The sequence below is a fragment of the Carettochelys insculpta genome, chromosome 1, assembly GCF_033958435.1.
Source record: "Carettochelys insculpta isolate YL-2023 chromosome 1, ASM3395843v1, whole genome shotgun sequence".
Lineage (NCBI taxonomy): Eukaryota > Metazoa > Chordata > Testudines > Carettochelyidae > Carettochelys > Carettochelys insculpta.
In genome coordinates, this window is record NC_134137.1 from 195,315,762 (window position 1) to 195,335,819 (window position 20,058).

Genomic DNA, 20,058 nt, shown 5'->3' on the forward strand with positions numbered 1-20,058 from the left:
GTAGCAAACCTCTGACCCCTCACATGTCTCTTTCCACTTGGGACTCTCATCATTACAGCACTGTGAAAGTTCTGACGTTAACATCTAAACCAGTTGGGTATCGTGGCATACATTTTTAACCTCAGCTGCTTGGGAGGGTGAGGCTGGCACATTGCTGAAGTCTTCTGGGTACACTATGCCCATCAGGTGTCTGGTGCCACTGACAGCCTGGCAATGTGGTGGCTGAAGGGCAGATTAGAACAATGTGAATGATCTTAAGACTAACCCTCTCTCTGTAAGGGCTGATGGACCAATTGATTAAGGTAAAATATATTGCCTAACACTTCCCATTATAAAATAACTTAATTTTCTCCAAACTTTGCTTTTTTGCTTTTTAATTAGCCTGACAAACAATTAAAGTGAATACTCATAAAATGGAGCAAAGTATTCTCGCTTTCTGTAGTACCAGTTGCATCTCCCCCAATCAGGATTCCCTGGTCTGGCAACGTCCATGGTCTGGTGGGACCACAGATGTTCCTGGAGGCAAGAGTGCCAGGCTGGGGGTATAGTTGGAGGAGGGCTGGCAGCTGCGAGCCCTGCTGGGTGGGAGCCTGGTGATGGGGGGAACCTTGTGCAAGGGAGCCTGGTGGAGTTTGTGTCCCTGAAGCCAGTGCCAGAGGCAGCAACATGTCTGGGGCTGGCGTCGGTGTTCACAGAGCCAGTGGCTGGGGCCACCTCCAGCAGCCCAGTCAGGGCCTGCATCCGTCCAGCAGGTGTCAGGCAGCCCAGAGCTGGAAGTAAGGAGCAGTGGGGACTGGAGGCAGGAGGACCAGCAGGGACGGAAGCAGAGCTGATGTCAGGAACTGCAGACTGCCGTGGCAGAGGCCAGGAACTTCCATGCATCCAGCAAATTCCCTCATTCAGGACTAGTCAGGTACCAGTGGTGCCAGACCAGGAAGGTGCAACCTGTAGTTACAAAAAATCTGGTCACAACCTCTCTTTTTAACAAAATCTGCAGATAGCATAAACTGTTGTGACTTCATTTTAGTCAATTTCACCAATCTGCACCAGTGAAAGATCTGATCCTTCCTTTTGTACGTTGCTTTTTGCAGAGACCTTCACTTTCTATGGGTGGCATTTGCAGAACTGTGTGAAGGCTAAAATTCATGCCCATTGATGTATCTACTCTGCATTCACAGTTGCAATGATGAAATTCACAGTCAGAGAAAATGCCCACTCACATTCACCAGTTAGGCATTTACCAGGTCATCTATAAGTGTAATAACTTCAACTGCAGACACAATTGTGCTAATTGTGTATGCAAAGTAGGCATCCAAGTCCAAGTATATTTTCGATTTTTGGAAATCTAGCCTTCAATGTGTTTCATAAAGCACAGTGTGCATTAATTACATTTGAAGAAGTGCACCTTACCCACGTAAGCTCTAATGACACAATAAGTTTGTTAGTTTCTAAAGTCCTACATGAATGCTTGTTATTTGTAATTAAATTGAAGTTAACATATCTAAAAGCCTTAATTTTAATAGTCACCTACACAGCATTTGGATTACCAAAATGTTTGAAATTCCAGTATATTATCTTGTTTTATTTGTTAAATGTGAAGTTTTAGAAAATGGGGCAAATTCATTGGCAGAGAAGAAAAATAATTTAACTGTTTTAAAGCACTGTGCATTAATTTGTTTTCTTTTAATCATTATTTGGTCAAACAGATGGTAATGGTTTTGTCACTATTTTCTTTTCTTTTTCTTTTTTCTTTTCATTTCCTCACTTTGTCACAGCTGGTTACCAATCAATCTCAATTCACGGTACAGTGATGATAGCACATGTTGTCCAGGGGCCAAATCTGATTGGGTTGCATTTTTTCAGCAGTGTTTCATATCAGAAAAAAATGCGTCTGCATGGCAGGGACTGTCAGCACACTATTGTACAACTGTCATTAATCAAAACCAGCAACAATGAGTGCATTCATATATGCCAGAGACTGCCAAATTTCACAATCAGAATCACCCAATTTCTGTTAGAATTTCCTCGCCAGCAAAGTTTTTTCATGTGCTCGCTTTCTCTTTTTTTTTCTCATTTATTGAAGCCAGACCCATTCTGACTGTTACTTGAAGAACAGGAATAATTTTTATATGATATTTAAAGTGGCTGTTTTGTATCCACACATATAATGACTGCTTATTTAAAAAGCCTCTTAACTCAGTACTGATGGCTGAAGAGTAAGATACAGTGAAAGGTTAAGTACCTCAAACAGTTTAACAAAAGAACTATTTAAAAGCTATTAGATGACAGTGTGTGTGTGTGCACACATACACACTCCAACTACAGATTAGGGGCTACACATTCAGAGTTGATTTTGGCATCAGCTTGGGTAACAGCCAGTAATATTCATGTAGTATGTTCAAAGGTGTTTCTTGACACTATGCATATTGTGTCAGCTCTGGTTGTGACTCTATAGTTAATTAAAAGTTAGCTGATTTTTTTTCCCCTCAACCTGGAAATTCAGCCTTTTTGCTATAGATGAGTTCAACGTATCATCCCCAAACTTTACTCTAGTTATTCTTTGAGTACAGAAAAATGTTCTCACCTTTTCCAAGTTCACCCCTTAAACAAGTCTTAGTCAAAGTTGACTTGAAAATGACCAGTCTAGGAAATTTAGCCTTCTTTATCAGACCTTTTTCAGCCCTGGTGATAAATTATGGAGTAAACTGTGCCCCTCAAACTTTTCATAAAGTTAAAGCTCCTTGAAATCTTATGTATGGATTACAGTTGAAGAATTTATATTATAATTAAGGTAAGTTATTAATTGTTCTATTTAATTAGCTAGGGCTGGATCAGTGGCTTAGACCACTGTTACCTGGAGCTATGATGAAATTAGTCATCATTGCATGCTAATGGTCTGTTGGTAGAAATGAGTCAGTGACATGAAGAGGTCTGTGCACTTGTCAAGAGTTTTCACTGGTAAGTTATTTGGCTTCTAGTTGTCTCTGCTCTTAACGGTTATGTGACTGCATGCCAACAAATGAAGGACCAAATTCCGCAGTCTGATGCTGTCTATCCTCAGCTCACGAGATCTATGACGTGGTAGTATTCTCGTAGGGAGGTTAGGTTATTTTTCATATACGACATTTTACATATAAATAATTGTACTATACCATTTATCAGTAGTAAAAGTCAGGAGTCTAGTTCTCATGTGGTAGAAAGACTATCCTAAAGCCTTCAGTACCTCCAGGTCAGAGAATGATCATCAGCTGGTCAGCTGTGATGTTCTAGAATGTCAGTGACATTAATCCAGATACAGGGGATCTTGGCTGCCGTTAAATGCAAGCTTTTTTGCAATAACCAATACTGGACTACAATATTGGGAGAAGGCCATTTGAACTGGTTAGATTGTTGACCATCCACAACAGTTCCACAGGATGGGACATTATGGAGACCATTGAGGAGAAGAAAAATTCACTGTCCCCACCTGTTATCACACATGGTCGTTTGTGCTGCTGTAGATCAGACTCAGAGCCAATTTTCCTTCAAGGCTCCTTACTGCCTGCTTCATCTCTCAAAGTTCATCATTTAACCGTGGTGAGTTGTGTGGACAGTGCAGAAAGAACAGATGACTGAGGGGCATTTCATCAATCTTGTAGGACACCAGATGGTTGTAACATCCCATGAGTTCCTCCATGCACTGGTGTAGTTGCTAGATGGCATGCCTTTTCAGGATGGTCCAGAAACCCACTGAGGCCCTAACAGGTGGGCAGGCAAGAAGGCCTGGACCTGAATTTGAAGTAAATGATTATTAGACCTTGATAGGCACATGCTTACTCTACCCTCCATGTCAATACCCAAGAGCGTGATTAAGGCTGTGCTCGAGTTCTGCGTTCAGGCATGCCAGGCGGCTGGCATTCTCACCCAGTAGCCTTTGCACAATCTGTATGATGGACAGGTGCAAGCATAAAGGCTGCTAAGGCTAACAAGGCAGCTGGTTGGCATGCCAGGAGCAACACATCAGTGAGACGAAGAGGAGCAAGTCAGCTGCAGCTCACAGCAGACTGGGAAGTCGTGTACCAGATTGTGCCTGCTTTCAAACAGTCAGTCACAGTCCTGCTGACTGTCTGGTTTTAGCCCAGCCGTGGTGAGAGCACTACTTGGATATTGTCTTTCTGTAAACAAACAAAACCACGTTAGCAAAATAAATGGCCAGTTTCTCCCCTGCACTGTAGATATTTTTTCTACCCTCCCCTAAGCTGTAAGTGGTATCAAGTCTTAATTTCTGAATACTTTACATTAGCTGAATGTGGCCCCAAGCGTTTGACTCCTCTAGAGCTGGCTCTGTGTCAGGGAAATAATCATTCTCTCTTGTCTATAGCCTTTTGGTTGCCAAGGACATCAGTATGGGAAATGGGAGTTGTAGTTTTGTGATTTTATGGAAGTTATTGCTTCCATTTGCCTTTCTTTCCTATGAAAATGGCGATTTCAATTTGCCATTGACTAGTGCAGCAAAGTGTGCAAAATTACATAATTTAGTGCAACATCCCAGAAGAAATGTGCTGTAACTGCTTATGGATTTTCAATGTTTATCTACAATCGTTTAGTGCTGTTCAAAGAACAGAGGGCTGGATTTTCTGATGTCATAATGTTTAACCTCAGTGGAATTATGCCAGCTGCAAATATGACTCTAACTTCTTGGAGCATACAGCAGCACCCTGTCACTTAAACATCTGATAAATCTGCAATACTAAATAAAAGTACGTCTAAATATGATTCCTATCCTATACACCAGTGGTAAAATGGTTACCCTCGGTTCTTATTGTTAGCTGCTTATCTAATGAATTTGAAAGGGAATGATCTCAAATTGCAAATAAAGGTATGCAGTATGTGAAATAAGGGGACGTTGATTTCTAATTATCTCTGCAGCTATTAATATTAATTGCTATTTTGAGCTTTATTTGGCAAAACTGATCTTTTCATAGCATTTCAGAATGAAGAACTCATGGATTAATGTTCCAGTAATTTTGTTAGTACATTATTTAACAATCCAGTAGCCTTACTATATGTTGACTGCATCTACTACAAGTGCAAAATAAAAAAGTAATACAAATACATAATAATTAGTATGTACACAGAACTAAAGATCTGGGGTTTTCAAAGTTGTTTACAGCTTCAGATTCATACTACACAATGTCACAGTACTCCTGAGGGAAGTAGATGAACTATGTCCTGACTGAGCAAGATGTTCACCTATGTGCTTAAATCCCATTTAAATGGTGCTCTTTTTTTTTTTCTGAATTGGGACCATAATCTGTATTCTACAGATACGTAAATGGAGGCAGAGTGCAGCTGACTCGCTTACTCATGTGTGCATCTGTGAATATAGGTATAAGAATTAGCTCCATCGAGATCCAGTCTGGTACGTTACCTTCAAGAGCATCCTTCCCCCTTGAGGCTGACAAATCTGCAATACTAGATTCAAACTTATTTGATTTCAGGTGTAGTAAGATTGCAGTCTCCAAACACAATATTTATCAGTTCTTTAAGACAGAATATTTCAGGTGTAAAACACATCTAATAAAAACATTTGTGGGACTGAGAGTGTCCACTGAAATTAGTAAGGCCGCATCTACATTAGCCCCCTCGCTTTGGAAGGGGCATGGTAATGAGTAAGTTGGGAAGATGCTAATGAGGCATTGCCATGAATATGCAGTGCCTCGTTAGCATAATGCCAGCTATGTGTGATTCATAAGCGCCGCTTTCAAACCGTGCAGTGCCCATGTAGACAGGGGCCTCTCGAAAGGACCCCCTGGACTTTGAAAGCTCCTTCTTACTAAAACCCAATAGGAAGAAGGGCCTTTCAAAGTCTGGGAGGTCTTTTCAAAAGCCCCCCCACACCCTTACACGGGCGATTCAAAAACGGCACATTCTAATTGCACATGGCGTCCATTATGCTAATGAGGCACTGCATATTCATGGCAGCGCCCCTCATTCTCATTTTCCCAACTCGCTCATTACCATGTCCCTTCTGAAAGGAAGGGTCTAGTGTAGATGTTGCCTAAAAGACAAAGACTCCCATTGAATCCAGTGGATCAGGCCTTAAAGCATCCTTTATGTTGTATAAAGGAAGTGTTTTGCAGGGGAATAGCAATTAATATCTGAATAACTTTCAGAATTTCAGTTACAAAGCCTTTAAAAAATGAATGTTCACTGCGTACGGAAGTGGACTATGAGGATACTGTGAGTAGTTTTAGAGCAATTACAAGAGTAAGTAACCTCCCCCCCACCCAAAGGAGAAAAAAGGTAATGAAAATGTTCCTTATTTGTTAAAATAAAGTTCCTCTCTCTATAATGTTAAATTATTACACTGTGCTTCTGGAAATTAATGTGTGCATTTTAGTATTGCATCCAAACTACAGCTGTGCAAAGCCTGTGTTCACCAAGTACGTTGTGCGTAAGTGAGCGTGATGTAATTTTTTGCCCCATGTATGTCCATTTTTAGGAGCCAGCTAGGGGAAAACTGTTTTTAAAGTTGCAGAAGTAAAATATTCAGCTCATGTAGTTAAAACCATGATACACCAGAGCTGTCATATATTGATAATTGATGCCTGATAGCTTAATTTTATCATATTGCTCTAGATCAAGGGCAGAGTGAGTGATATTATTAATAAAGCCCTAATACTGAGTGAACATAGCAATACTAATTTTATGGCTGTAAAGTTTTTAACTAATGCATAGTGCAATAAAAATGTCATGAAGATTAATGCCTGGTGGAATTATCTAACTCTAGATAATAAATTATCTTCCAGAGATGTATCCAGGATAAAATCAGATTGGTACTCTCCAGGTGAGAAATTTTGCCACGTATGCTGTCAGCTACATAATGTCTTTCGTTTTTTTATATCTGTACTGCAGATATGACATCAAAGATGATTATACCTTGCGTATTAAAAAGGCCACCAGCACAGATGAGGGAACCTATACATGCATTGCTGAAAATCGAGTTGGAAAAGTGGAAGCATCTGCTACCCTCACAGTTCGAGGTGAGTGTTGAAGTACTTGAAAATGAGTCACATTTTACTGTCACTTTTTGATACAGTGGATCACATCCTCACTTGGAATAAGTTGGCATAACTATCACCGTCAATGAAGCTACACTGATATTCACCAGCAGTGAAATCCTAGCCCCATTTGAGTCCAAGACAAAACTCTTATAAAAGGGCAAGGCTTTCACCCCAGCTGAGGATCTGTCCCAGTATTCATAACTGAAAGGACAAATATGTATGTATGTATGGGTCTAGATGTAGGTTTTTCTCCCTATGGAGATTGTTTTTCCATGTTCCTTTCTGTCATGAAATTACACTTAAGCATAATTGTTCTTTTTAATTTCAGACATTTCATAATGGAGCTTTTTGCCATTTTCCTATGAAAGAGTAGCACCATTCCAAGAAATAAGAAACTTAATTAAGTATAATAAGCTAAGTCATAAAATCTTCCTCTTTAAAATGTTTGTGCACCCTAGTACCCACCTATTGTTTACACAGTATTGTTTGATGTAGTGAGAAGTTTTAAAACCAGAGCAGCACAGTGAGCTTTTTTTATTCAAGTACTTGTGACAGTACATATGGAGATATTATATATTGTGGAGAGAGGTTAAATATGAAAACATATTTCCATACGAGTAAATCAAATATAACATTTAAAATATTGCATTTTGTTCAAAACAGATAAGCTTCAATTTTGATACAATGGGTATCACACAGACACTATTTCACAGTTTATTGGTGCATGATGAAGGTTTTCAGTAGAGCTGTGAAAGGTTAATAAAAACATTTTTAGCTATATCTTTTTTTCTCCTCCCGCCCCACCCCCGGCCACCTTACACATTAAATCAAATGTTCAAAATCTCTATGGATTGCTTTATTAGAACAGGGTCAACTGACCCAAGAGGCTGACTTCCATTTCCATCCATTTAATGCATGGACACTGTTCAGTTTAATTTGCTGAATTCAAAGAAAAAAAAAGTCACCCAGTGGCTTTGCCGCAGGAAAGAGGGCAGGTTAGTATATAACAAAGACAAGAGAGTATTGTGATAATCCACCTGATAAAATATTGCCATAATATTCACTTTTGATAGTAAGTGATAATGTGGCTTTCCTGTTGTAAACTGGGAAATGGCTTAACTTGCTATTTGTTTGTAATGAAGATTGTTTTTTCCATTATGTAATTTGAGGAGAAAATAGTCAGAACAACTAACTATCAAAAACCATTAGTTTAGTGGCCTTTCATTCTCCTAGAGCTGTGTCCACAGTATACATTATCATCTCAAGCCTTTCTTTTTTACTAGCTTAGCCTTGTGATATGAGCAATGACTAGAACAAAGCAAAAATCCTCTGAGCTCACTGGAGCTTGAACTTGACCAAATTAAGGTGGAAAAAGGAAATATATAATTTAATCGATTTTCCTACACTCAGAAGATTTCTCATTATCTTTTTTTCTTGGCTTTGTAATCCACAAGCCACAGGCAGAGTGTTTATTCAGTACAAAAGGAGCTACTATATTACAACATATTAAACATTCAGGGTGTGACAGATAATGAGAAAAAGCAAGAAATGCAATGCTGAATGCTCAGTACTCTTTGAAAACAAAGAAGAAAACCTCCCTTGGCTTCAAATGAATAAGGAGTTGTTCCTATTTTAATTAATGATGGTCTTCACCGAGAATTACCAAACTTTTTTCAGCCTGTATCTTTAGTGTATTTAATACAACATTATTGTAAAAAAATTAACTTGATTTCATCATAATCACTTTTTGTTCCATGAAAAGGGAGGAAACAACTGATACACTTTAGAATTCACTGTTTTAGGTGGTTCTTTTCCTGAGTAACCTGCATGTTCATTGAAAACCCGGTGCTGCAGTTACATGTGCATGCATATACACAGTACCTGTCACAGCTGAATCCCTGGCTCCTATAGATGCCATTAGCCACTGAATTTGAGTTTCCTGACTCTACCCTCATCTCAATGACTGGGAAGTTGCACTTCTGTTCTACTTCTTTTCTTTCCAGTCCATGAAAGTGAGGTTATTTCATATTACTGAAAGCCACAGAGCCTAACAAAGAGAACAGGTGGAGGTTGCTATGGGGTGAGGTGTGCAGCAGTCAGAAAATGATTAAAGGGAGTGGTTATGACTGTGTAGGGCTCAGATCGTAAGAAGGATGAAAACTAAATATGCAGGCTCTTCAAATATAGGTTCAGCCATGATGCGAACCCAAGTGAGCAAATGGAACTGGTTGCTCAAAAGTCTTGTAGTTCCACAGTAGGTAACAGTCATTCATTGCTAAAACAATGCAAGTTCATCTTCCCAGATTTTAACCTCGAGTGAATTTTCTGTTCAAATGTTAAGCTCCTTTAAAAGGGTTGTCTGTATTTTAATAACTGGCCTGTCAGCTCTCTCCCTGAACTCAAGTACAATGAAGGACTGCTACTATAATCAAAAAATCACTTGTTGCAGTAACTGCTTTCAATCTCTTTATCAGTCTGAAGCAGAATTAACCTGTCGATCATTCAGCAGCAATTTTTTTTAGAAAGCAGAAGTTTATCTATGCAGTAATTTGGGAGGCTCTGAACTGAAATCTCTATGGCCATTCCAACCTATTTGTTATATTTTCATCAGCCCTGTCGGTGAGGAAAAAGTGATGTGCTGTAAGCTTTCATGGATGCAAAAAATGGTGTCTTGGGCTTTTCTCCAGCTTTTACTGCAGTAGTGACTGGCCATGCTTAAAATTCAATTGGTATTTAAATCAGACAGTGAGGCCTTTCATTTATTTGCATGACATTTGCCAGTCCATGGATTGAATGGATGCATTCATCAGGGCCTAGAAGTTTGTGCTAATCCAAAGCTATTTTACATCAATCAAACATTAACTATGATACTTGATGACGACATATGAACCTATCAAAAATATTTCTTATATTATTGGCTCCTGCCCGCTTATTCAGAAGCTGTGTAACTACTGTCTCTCAAAACTGTAATAACAATAACTCAGTTAAACAGTAATGCTGGACATTTTACTCACACTGACACTGTGAGTGTAGAACTCATTGGAGTGTCCATAGTTAAATGTAACATTACACATCATGCATTCTGACAAATTTTCTTTTCTTTTTTAATTTCTTTTTTATGTTCTCACCACACCATTGTAATATCTACAGCTCGCCCTGTTGGTAAGTAACCATCCTTCTATCCATTTTCGCATGGCTTCATGCAATGCTTCATCTTTCATTTGCAGTAGAATTTGACTGGCTTAAACACACTTATTAATGACCAGTGCTTAACAGTGTTCACTTATTGATGTTAGGCAAATGATTTGGACTGGGCAAGTAGTGCTACTTCTGAATTATCACCACTTCTTGAGTGTCATCTATAAAGAACAGGGCCAAATCACTAACAAAGAAGCAATTAATGTGACTGAGAGGGTGTGGGAGGGTGTTAATAAGCCAAAATTTGCTAATAGGATAATTCTTAACAGTTTATGGATGTGTGTGTATGGGCTTGACACAAAGGACACCGAAGTCAATGAGAAGATTCCTATTGACTTTAAATGGCTTTGGATCAGGCCACTGATGAGTGGCCCATTATGATTTTTTTCCTGATGTAAGAAAAGAAGATATGCATGTCCTGTGTCTTTCACACCATTGTAAAAATCTTTGAAATAGTAAAGTCTGTTTTATCCCATGCTACAACTGAAGAGAGGGTGGAATGGATTTCCTTTCGTGTTGGAGAAGTTCACCCACTTCACTGTATAAAGCCTACCACAACTGATTTTTATTCCTCGATCATAATTCTCCTTTTACAGTGTAACTTTTCGCTCTAGAGTGCACAAGTTAAAATGAAAATGAAATGCAGAGGAACATATTGTGCATGCTAATACAGTAAACCCCCAAAATACGTGGCTGTAAGCTGTGCGTAACTCATTTTAACACAAGTTAAGCACAACTTGAAGCTGCTCTGCGGCTGTCAGTCTGCCTAGCTAACCACAGTTGTGGGCAGCTAGGCAGGATAAGAGCCCGCTCTCCCTGCCTTCCCCCAGCCACACAGCTGTCAGCCTGATAACAGTGCAGCTGGGGGAAAGCAGGGAGAAGCAGCCAGCAAACTGACCGGCTGTGGCCGGCAATTCAGTTTCCCGGGTCCCGCAAGCATCAGGGAGCTGGGAACCAAGTGGCAGCCTGGCTTCGGTCTCCCCACCCCCGACTTGAGGTATGCAGGGGTTGCAGGAACACAACTCCCACGTAACTTGGGGTTTTACTGTACAACATCTAAGAAAGCTGGTCCTGGATGACCAACTGCATTTTGAATCTTTCTTCAAAAACTTCCAACCCTGGTTATTTCTTTCAAAACTTTGGTTACATTTAAAATATTGTGTGACGTGAAAAGAAACCTTGTCATCCCATGAAACTTATTCTATAGTGAAAAATATTTCAAAGGTATACATTGTTTATTGGGGCGTTTTCATTAATGGATGTGTATTCTGTTCTCAGGGGGATGGGTTGGACAATTGTTCCAGTTAAGTTCTGCAAGGCTGACAGCCACCACAGGCCTCAGGACAAGGTAGTGGGGGCAGCTCTGCACCCCCTGAAGGGGCAGGACCTAGGGCAGAAGGGGCAGAGCCACTCAGTTCATGGCAAACCCGCCCTACCCCCTGCAAAGCAGCACTGCCACAGCATTTCACAGGAGCCCAGAGCTCAGACTGCCACTGTAGTGGTGGTGGCACCCAGTGCATTGGACTCCTGTGCAGGTGCCCCTTTGCTCGCCTCCCTCCCCCCGTTTGCAGTCCTGGTTAAATTCCTGTTGTGAACATCATGGGTTGCAACTGGTTTTGTTTTTGTTTTGTTTTTGTTTTTTTTTTAAAGAAAAATGATTTTTCGGCCTTTTGTGTAAATGGTTGTCTTCACTGCAGCATTAGTTTAAGTTATCTGTACTCACATGTCACACAGCAACACAATACTCCACCACAACGTGTATATTAGCAGCACAGAGCAGCCGAGTCCCTGCTGCACTAATAGCTTGAACACCAGCCACACTCCAGCTTCCATGCACACATCCCTGATGTGATGTTAAAGCACCCCTTATCCTCAGCTACTGACTGGAGCTAATGTAGTGAGGATAAATCTTTAGCATCAAACATCAGTATTTATGTTCCTGAATGGTAAAATCCTGCAAACTTTACTCAGGCAAAATTCTCGTAAGAGTTCAGTGGAGTTTGACATTAAGTTTGTGTGAGCAATTTGGAGTTTCTTAAACAGACTCTGAGCTTGACTGACCACTGGATCACTTCCACTTTGCACAAATGATCTCCATTAAAATAAATGGAATTACTCTACTGTGAAAATGGCATAAATGAGGCCCTTTGTTTGGGGGATTATTTTGATTCAGGCCTGGTCTATGTCAAGAAAGTTGTTACCCAGCTATCTTGCTCAGGGATTTAAAAAATATCCACATCCCTGAGTGACATGGTGAGTGTAATATAATCCCCCCATGTAGTTAGGGCTAGGCTGATGCAGCACTACTAAAACACTCACATTTTATTTAGAAATGCTTTGATTTTTTTTCTCACTCTTAAAAGAGAAGGAAGAAAAAAAATCATAAGGTAAGCCTTTGTGAGTTGTGTAAGGCTACATTAAAGAAAAAAATAGCTGTCTTGATGCTGCCTATTATTTCAAAATACTGATCCTCTGCTTTCATATTCCATAGATCCTGGGATCACAATTCCAGCTGTTAAGCTTGTTCTGAATCTCCTGATCTTAAATTATTCTGTTTCCAAGCATATGAGACCTTCATAAGGGTGCACTGTGGTCAGCTTATATTTATCGTACTAAAATTATTTAATGTTACTCTAAAGATAATGTTAGTACAAATATAGTGTCTTCTTTATCTGACTTACTGAGGTGGCCATAAAATAGAGAGGCATGTTTTAAAATAATTACTGTTTAGTAAACTTTTTATCATATTACTTAATTCACTTCGATGACTCTATCAAAATATCAGCTGTAAGCATATGAAATGTATCGTGCTACCAAGCAAACTTACTATGCTAGGGGCTGTACATTGCTTGATTTTTATCATTCATGTAAAATGGAACTACTTTACAAGAAATCACAACAACCAAAAAAAAAAATGCTCCCCCAAACTATAACGTATGCAGTTACTGTTCTTGAGCTGGAATGGGCCTGGTTCACATGGTTCAGGTCTCCATTCTACGAAGTTTAGTAAATTCATATCAGGGATTTGGGTAAAGCCAGTCTCTACCAGCAGTCAGCAAGATTAGACAGTATGACAAAAGATAATGGTGCTGTTCATTAATTAATGTTAAAATACGTAAAGCTCTCCTTGAACATATGCCTATTTTCATGCATGGCCTTATGTAGAACAACAACGGCTCTCTGCAATGTATAGTTTGAAGGAATTTGTTCTTTCATCCCTTTCACACAGACAGCAGAAGAGGTTTTGGTACTTTATATTTCTTCTTGTCCTTGAGGACAAGAGCGTGTTTTAAAAAACACAACAAAATTGGATGTTATTTAATGGAATGTACCCTGACGAGCAGGGAAGAAGAATTTTAATGCTCACAGAGAATTTAGTTCTTATTGCAAAATTAATACTTTTAATTTTCAAATCAGTTTTTCTCATGGTTGTTTCAAATATTTATTTATATATTTATCTTGACCAGTTTTGTTTAAATTTTATCTGGAATGGAAAGTTTCAGGTCTGAATTATTTCTGTTGGTCACCATCTTTTGTTCAAGCAGCTGGTAGCATATAATATTCATTCCATATACAGAAATGAAGCATGGTTCTGCCCGAGGTGGATGGCAGCTGGTGAATTTTTAACAGTTCTTTACCAGATTACTCATCATGTTGTGATTTGCTGCTTGAAATAAATGTGTTGCCAATCTCCCAAATAGATGTTCTCTTTATTTATAAGCTTTTGAAAGATTTCCTATAGGAGTTATAACAGATGGGTTTAGGAAGCAGGATATTTATCCCTATTTAGGCCATTTACTTATGTTATTTCACTCATCAGATGGGTTTTCCAGATGAACAAGTTAATATTTTCACACATTCTCATTTTTGCTGTCTTTGTAGTGGCAGTCACACTTTGGAATAACTATGAAAAGCCTCCACCAGTGTTGGGAGGAACCACAAAGTTCCATCAGCACCACAAAATAAAACTATTAGTCCTAGTCTTCAAAAACTGCTGAACTATTTTTGCCTAAGATGGAGAACTTACAGGAAAAAAAGTTAAGTTCACAGAGAAGAAACTTAGCTGATGCTTCTCGTTACCTGCTTTTCTTCCTGATAAGTCCCAATAAGTCATTTCAGATCAAAAACACTACTCAGTTTTCAAATTAATTGCCTGTATCCACTTGAAAGTACAGTTCCTTGCATTTCCATTGCATTTTAACAAGTCAAGCCAACTTGATTTATGATATGACTCAACTTCCCAGAAAAGGAAGTAACAACAAGTTGGATTTTGTTTTCAATTTGAATTAAAAAGAAAATCAAACTGGAATTAGCTAACAATGAAGGATAAGGAGAAACCAAAAACCTTAAGAAAACATCAAGTACCTTTCAATGGGGGAACGCAGATACACACAGAGAAGTCGCCCACTTCCATTTGCCATGTGTAATACCAATTAGAAACAATCTATTCAAATTTAAGTGAAATGCAACTTTTTGATGCATTGTCCTCTGTTCTGGGAAGCTGTCACATCATAAATCAACCTGGCACAACTTAATGGCCTCACTGGAATGTGGCAGCACAATACATCTGAAATGTAAAGAACTGTATTTTCAACTAAATTTTCTTTGTGGTTTGAAATTACTGTTGTTAGATGATAAGTGAAGAAGATATTTCTCTGCAGCAAACACTCCACACAGTGAATGTTGCTGTATTCTAGTTCCAGTCATAGAAATATCACAGTTCACATGGAACTTTCAGGAAAAGTTCATCATCATTAGAAATGCTGATCGATGAGATCCTGTTTGCAAGGATTTTGCCAGTTCTTGGTGGCAGAAATTGTCATAATTACATCAAAGGGCAATATGTCTACTACTGCTATCTATAGGGATTTGGCAGTTAACCAAGGCAACAGTGGTGATTTTTCAGCAAGCTTTTCCCTAACTGGCAAGATAAATAAAGTAAAATGATTTTTCCTTATTTATTAACTGATAAACACGTTAAACAGATCAGCAATGAAATCAGAAAATGAAATAAACCTAATCACATCTCAACATTCACATTTTGTTGGGTTTTAATCATGATGCAGAGCAGTAGGTCAATTTCTCCTGACAGCTATCGTTTTTTAAAATACACTGGCCAAATCTTCATATCCTTATGCAGTTTTGTGATCAGGGAAAAACTCTCATTGCCTTTTTCAGAAGTTCTCCCTGAGTGAGTGTTAAGTAAGTATCCAAGGATTTGGCCTTCCAGCAATACAGTAGTTCTGACTCGTCCAAACTGGATGTTGCTGCAACTTTATTGGGTAGTAGCGACATAGAGATCCAAATGGCTCAGGTAACACTTGCAATTTCAGTCAAGAGAATAGTCAGCTGACTACCTAACGTAAAATGCTAGACCACAAACCTCTCCATCCTCAAAATCTCCAAAATTCATCTGATTTCTCCAGGTAGGCTTTCTCAAGCGCTTGCCAGGTATGTGCCAAAATCATGATGTACCTTTTAGAGTGTCCCAGATTATTGCAAGTACAAGTATTCGGACAGACCTTCATTAATGATTGTTGGGCCCGAAAGGATTTTTGCTTTCTTGTTGCCTCCACAATTTTGGATGCTAATTATCAGAACCTTATTTGAATATAACCTAATTCCATTATGGCCACTGCAATCAATGTTAGTTTTTCTACTGACTTCGGTGGGCTTTGTGTCAGTCTATGGGAGCTCATTTACAAATGTGAAATTCACAACAAACTGAGGTGGGAATCTATGACTTATTAGCCTGTCACAGACTAACTGTCTGTGTTGACCCCAGAGACATGTGTTAGCAGTTGGTTAATGCACTTTGATCTGCTCTCATTTGACCTTCTCTCTCTTCCTTCAAAGACTGAGGGACTTGTGAATGTTTCTCCAAACTTTCAGAAATTGTCTGAGTTTTGTACCACATTAAAATCAGAGTACAAGATAAGAATCCATATTTTATTATTTATCAAATTAAGATTCTGTAGTTAAATTGAAGGTAAAACTATTTAGTGCCACAATCAAGATACTTCCCTTGTGAAGCGCTCAAAGAAGTTTGCTCTTTTTCAAATTTCTTTTATTTCTCCTATGAAACCCTAACTCTGGAAACATCCACCCAACATACACGTCTGAGTCCCATCATCTGAGCTTTGGGCTTTATTACATTTTCTAGGTAAGGACCCAACTCTAGTGGGTGACAGTATGAATCAGCTACCCTGTCTGCATAGCTAAAGAAGAAAAAGCGAATGACAAATACATACAAGCTCATTGTTATTCAGAATACAAATTGTGCCCAGAAAAGTGAAATCCATGGAATAGCCTCAAAGCCAAGATGTACATACACAGACAAGTGACTGCTGGCATACCTCCATGTGCAAACCCAACACACCAAACAGAGCAGTGAGACCATGGACAACCCAAACAACTCCATTAGTTTTGAGTGTGATACAGCAAGATGATCTGCACAACAGTACTAGTTGCATCTCTACACCATGCTGGAACTCTATTAAGTCCAGTATCAAATTGAGAAACCCTCTCAATTTTAAAGATAAATGTTGAGATGGATTCGCCATCTCCTCACCCGCCCTAGTTTCATGTTGAACTGAGTAACCAATCACAAATATCTGAGTTAGTAATAAATCTGCAATGTCATCCCTTCAGTTCTTTGTTTTGTCTCCAACATTAGGGCCTTCAGTTATGGTCATAGTGATTATGATTCACAAAAAAGCAGTTAGCAGAGTCATTGTCCACCAGCTCTGTATTCCTGAGAAAATACATCTGTCTCAGCAGGTGTCTCCAATATTGCACTCTCTTATTTTACATTGTTTGTCCCCATGGCCATTTCTGCACAGGCCACTTCTGGATTCCAAAATGCCACGTCGAAGTGCTTCTTCTGGAGGCCCCTTCATCCGAACTCCAAATCACATGACGTTATGCTAATGAGGCGTGGGAACTTGCATCCGCGACTCATTAGCATCTTTCACTCCATGTATTAGCATGCCTATCTCCTCTACTCCCAACAATAGAGATCAAAGTGACCCCCTCAACCAGTCCCCTTGACTTTCATATTCTCAGCTCATAGCTGCATTGACATCTCAGTCATGTAATGGACAGAACACAACATCCAGGTGCCTAAATAGATATTTCAGTCTTCTTTTAGACCCATGTGTCATAAAGATTCAAAAAAAAATTGCTCTCACCTTTCTGAAATGGGATAACATTCTCCAATCACCAAAACCAGAAGTTCAGGATTAATCTCACAAAATCACAGAGCTGGAAGGGACCTCAGGATCAACCCCCACTGAGTCATCCCAGCCAGGACCTTGTCCATCCTGGACTTAAAATCCTTAAGGGATGGAGAATCACCTACACCTCTCCCTCTTCAACTTGAGACCATTACTCCTTGTTCTGCTATCTGACACCACTGAGAATACTTTCTCACCCTCCTTTTAGAGCTCCCCTTCAGGAAGTTGAAGGCTGCTATATTAAATCTAAATCTTCTCTTCTGTAAACAAGCCCAAATCCCTCAGGCTATCCTCATAGTTCTTGTGCACCAGACCCTTAATCATTTTTGTTGCCCTTCGCTGAACCTGCTCCAGCAAATCCACATCCTTTTTATACTGGAAGGCCCAAAACTGGACACAATATTCCACATGTCGCCTCACCAGTGCCAAATACAGAGGAATAAATACTTCTCTAGATCTGCTCGAAATGCTCCTCCAAATGCACCCCAGTATGCCGTTAGACTTCTTGGCTACAAGGGTACACTGTTTATTCATATCCAGCCTTTCATCCACCATAACCCCTAGGTCCCTTTCCATCGTACTGCTGCTGAGCCACTCGGTCCCCAGCCTGTAATAATGCTTGGGATTCTTCCACCCCAGGAGCAGGACTCTACACTTCTCCTTATTGAACTGCATCAGATTTCTTTTGGCCCAGTCCTCCAATTTATACAGGTCCCTCTGGATTCTCTCTCTACCCTCCAATGAATCTACCTCTCCCCCTAATTTTGTGTTATCCACAAACTTGCTGAGGGTGCAATCCAGTCCCTCATCCAGGTCATTAATAAAGATGTTGAATAACACCGGCTCCAGAACCGAGCCTTGCGGCACTCCGCTTGAAACAGACCACCATCCAGATATTGAGCCATTGACCACTACCTGTTGGGCCCGACCATGAAGCCGGTTTTCTATCCATCATATAGTCCAAGGATCCAATCCATATTTTCTTAACTTAATGGACAAGAATGTTGTGGAAGACCATATCAAAAGCCTTGCTGAAGTCAAGGTATATCACATTCACTGACTTCCCCATGTCCACATTGCTTGTTACCTCATCATAGAAGCTAATCAGATTGGTCAGGCAGGACTTGCCCCTGGTGAATCCATGTTGGCTACTTTTGATCACTTTCCCCTCTTCCAAGTGCTCCAAAATGGATTCTTTGAGGATTCCCTCCATTATTTACCCAGGGATTGAGGTAAGGCTGACGGGTCTATAATTCCCTGGATTATCCTTCTTTCCTTTTTTAAAGATGGGCACTACGTTTGCCTTCTTCCAGTCATCCAGTACCTCCCCTGATCTCCAAGAGTCTTCAAGGATAATGGCCAACGTTTCAGCAATGACCTCTGCCAGTTCCCTCAGTACCCTGCAGTGCATTAAATCCAGACCCATGGACTTGTGCACATTTCGTTTTTCTAGATAGCTCAGAACTTGTTCCTTCCCCACAAATGGTTGCCCTCCACCTTCGCATACTGCATTGTCTTGGACTGTCATTTGGAAGTTGACTTTGTCCATGAAGACTGAGGCAAAAAAAGCATTGAGTACTTCAGCTTTTCCTGCATCATCTGTCACTAGATTACCTCCCTCATCCAATAATGGCCCCACACCTTCTCTGATAACCTGTTTATTGTTCACATGCCTGTAGAAACCCTTCTTGTTACTCTTCACATCCCTTGCCAGCTGCAGTTCCAGTTGTGCTTTCACTTTCCTGATTACTGCCTGGCATTCTCCAGCCATATGTTTATACTCCTCCTTAGTCAACTGTCCACGTTTCCATTTCTTGTATGCATCCTTTTTGAATTTAAGCTGAATCTCAGTACAGGAGAGTGGTTGCCAGAAAAGAAACAGCCCCACTCCATAATTCCTCCCTATTTCCTTTCCCTTCCTTTATCCACGTGCCTACTTACCTATCGTTTTAAAATGTAATGAACTCTACCCAATAGGAACTGACCCTGCTCGCTTCACTGAACATTTGGACTCTTGCTTGTATTATCTGACTCCAAATGGAGCAAGAGAATCCTGCTACCCTTTAGAAAAACACCTCCATGTAGAGGTGAGGCTTACTTTCTGATATGCACACGGGAAGACTTTGACTCATCTGATTTCTAGCAGAAACCATTTCAAAGGCCATCTATTGACAATGTCGTGGATTTCCCACCATGTGTGTCTAAGTCCAGTGATCTGTTCATAATGAATGCCATTAGTGTCCTGGGAGCAAGAAAAAGAAATGGTCATTGAGAACCAGATCCAAACCCTTTGAAGGCTCTGCAGATGAAGACAAGGACCTTGAATTGTGATGTTGAAATCAAGAGAGATAACCAGTGGAAAGAACGGTTACAATATGTTTCCAGCAGACCATCCTGTGCTGCAACATGTTGTGTGAGAAATAACCTCCAGGAGGCCTTCCTAGAGAAATGACTCAATGTACTTTGGGGATCATCTGATGGAAAAGACTGCAATGTTTTGACCAGTCATAATGTAGGCAGGAAAAAAAATAGTTTTGCCCACTGCTACATCTAGAAGTTCAACAGCAGTACTTGAAGGC

At 39.9% G+C, this 20,058-nt stretch overlaps 1 protein-coding gene across 1 annotated transcript in view; it reads left to right on the forward strand.

The window, feature by feature from the left end:
• ROBO2 (roundabout guidance receptor 2) overlaps positions 1–20,058 on the forward strand; it is a 707,829-nt gene that overhangs the window by 538,486 nt on the left and 149,285 nt on the right. The window contains exons 6-7 of the mRNA XM_074983473.1: positions 6,898–7,025; positions 10,197–10,208. Of these exons, the coding sequence (XP_074839574.1) occupies positions 6,898–7,025; positions 10,197–10,208 (140 nt within the window). The remainder of the gene's footprint in view (positions 1–6,897; positions 7,026–10,196; positions 10,209–20,058) is intronic.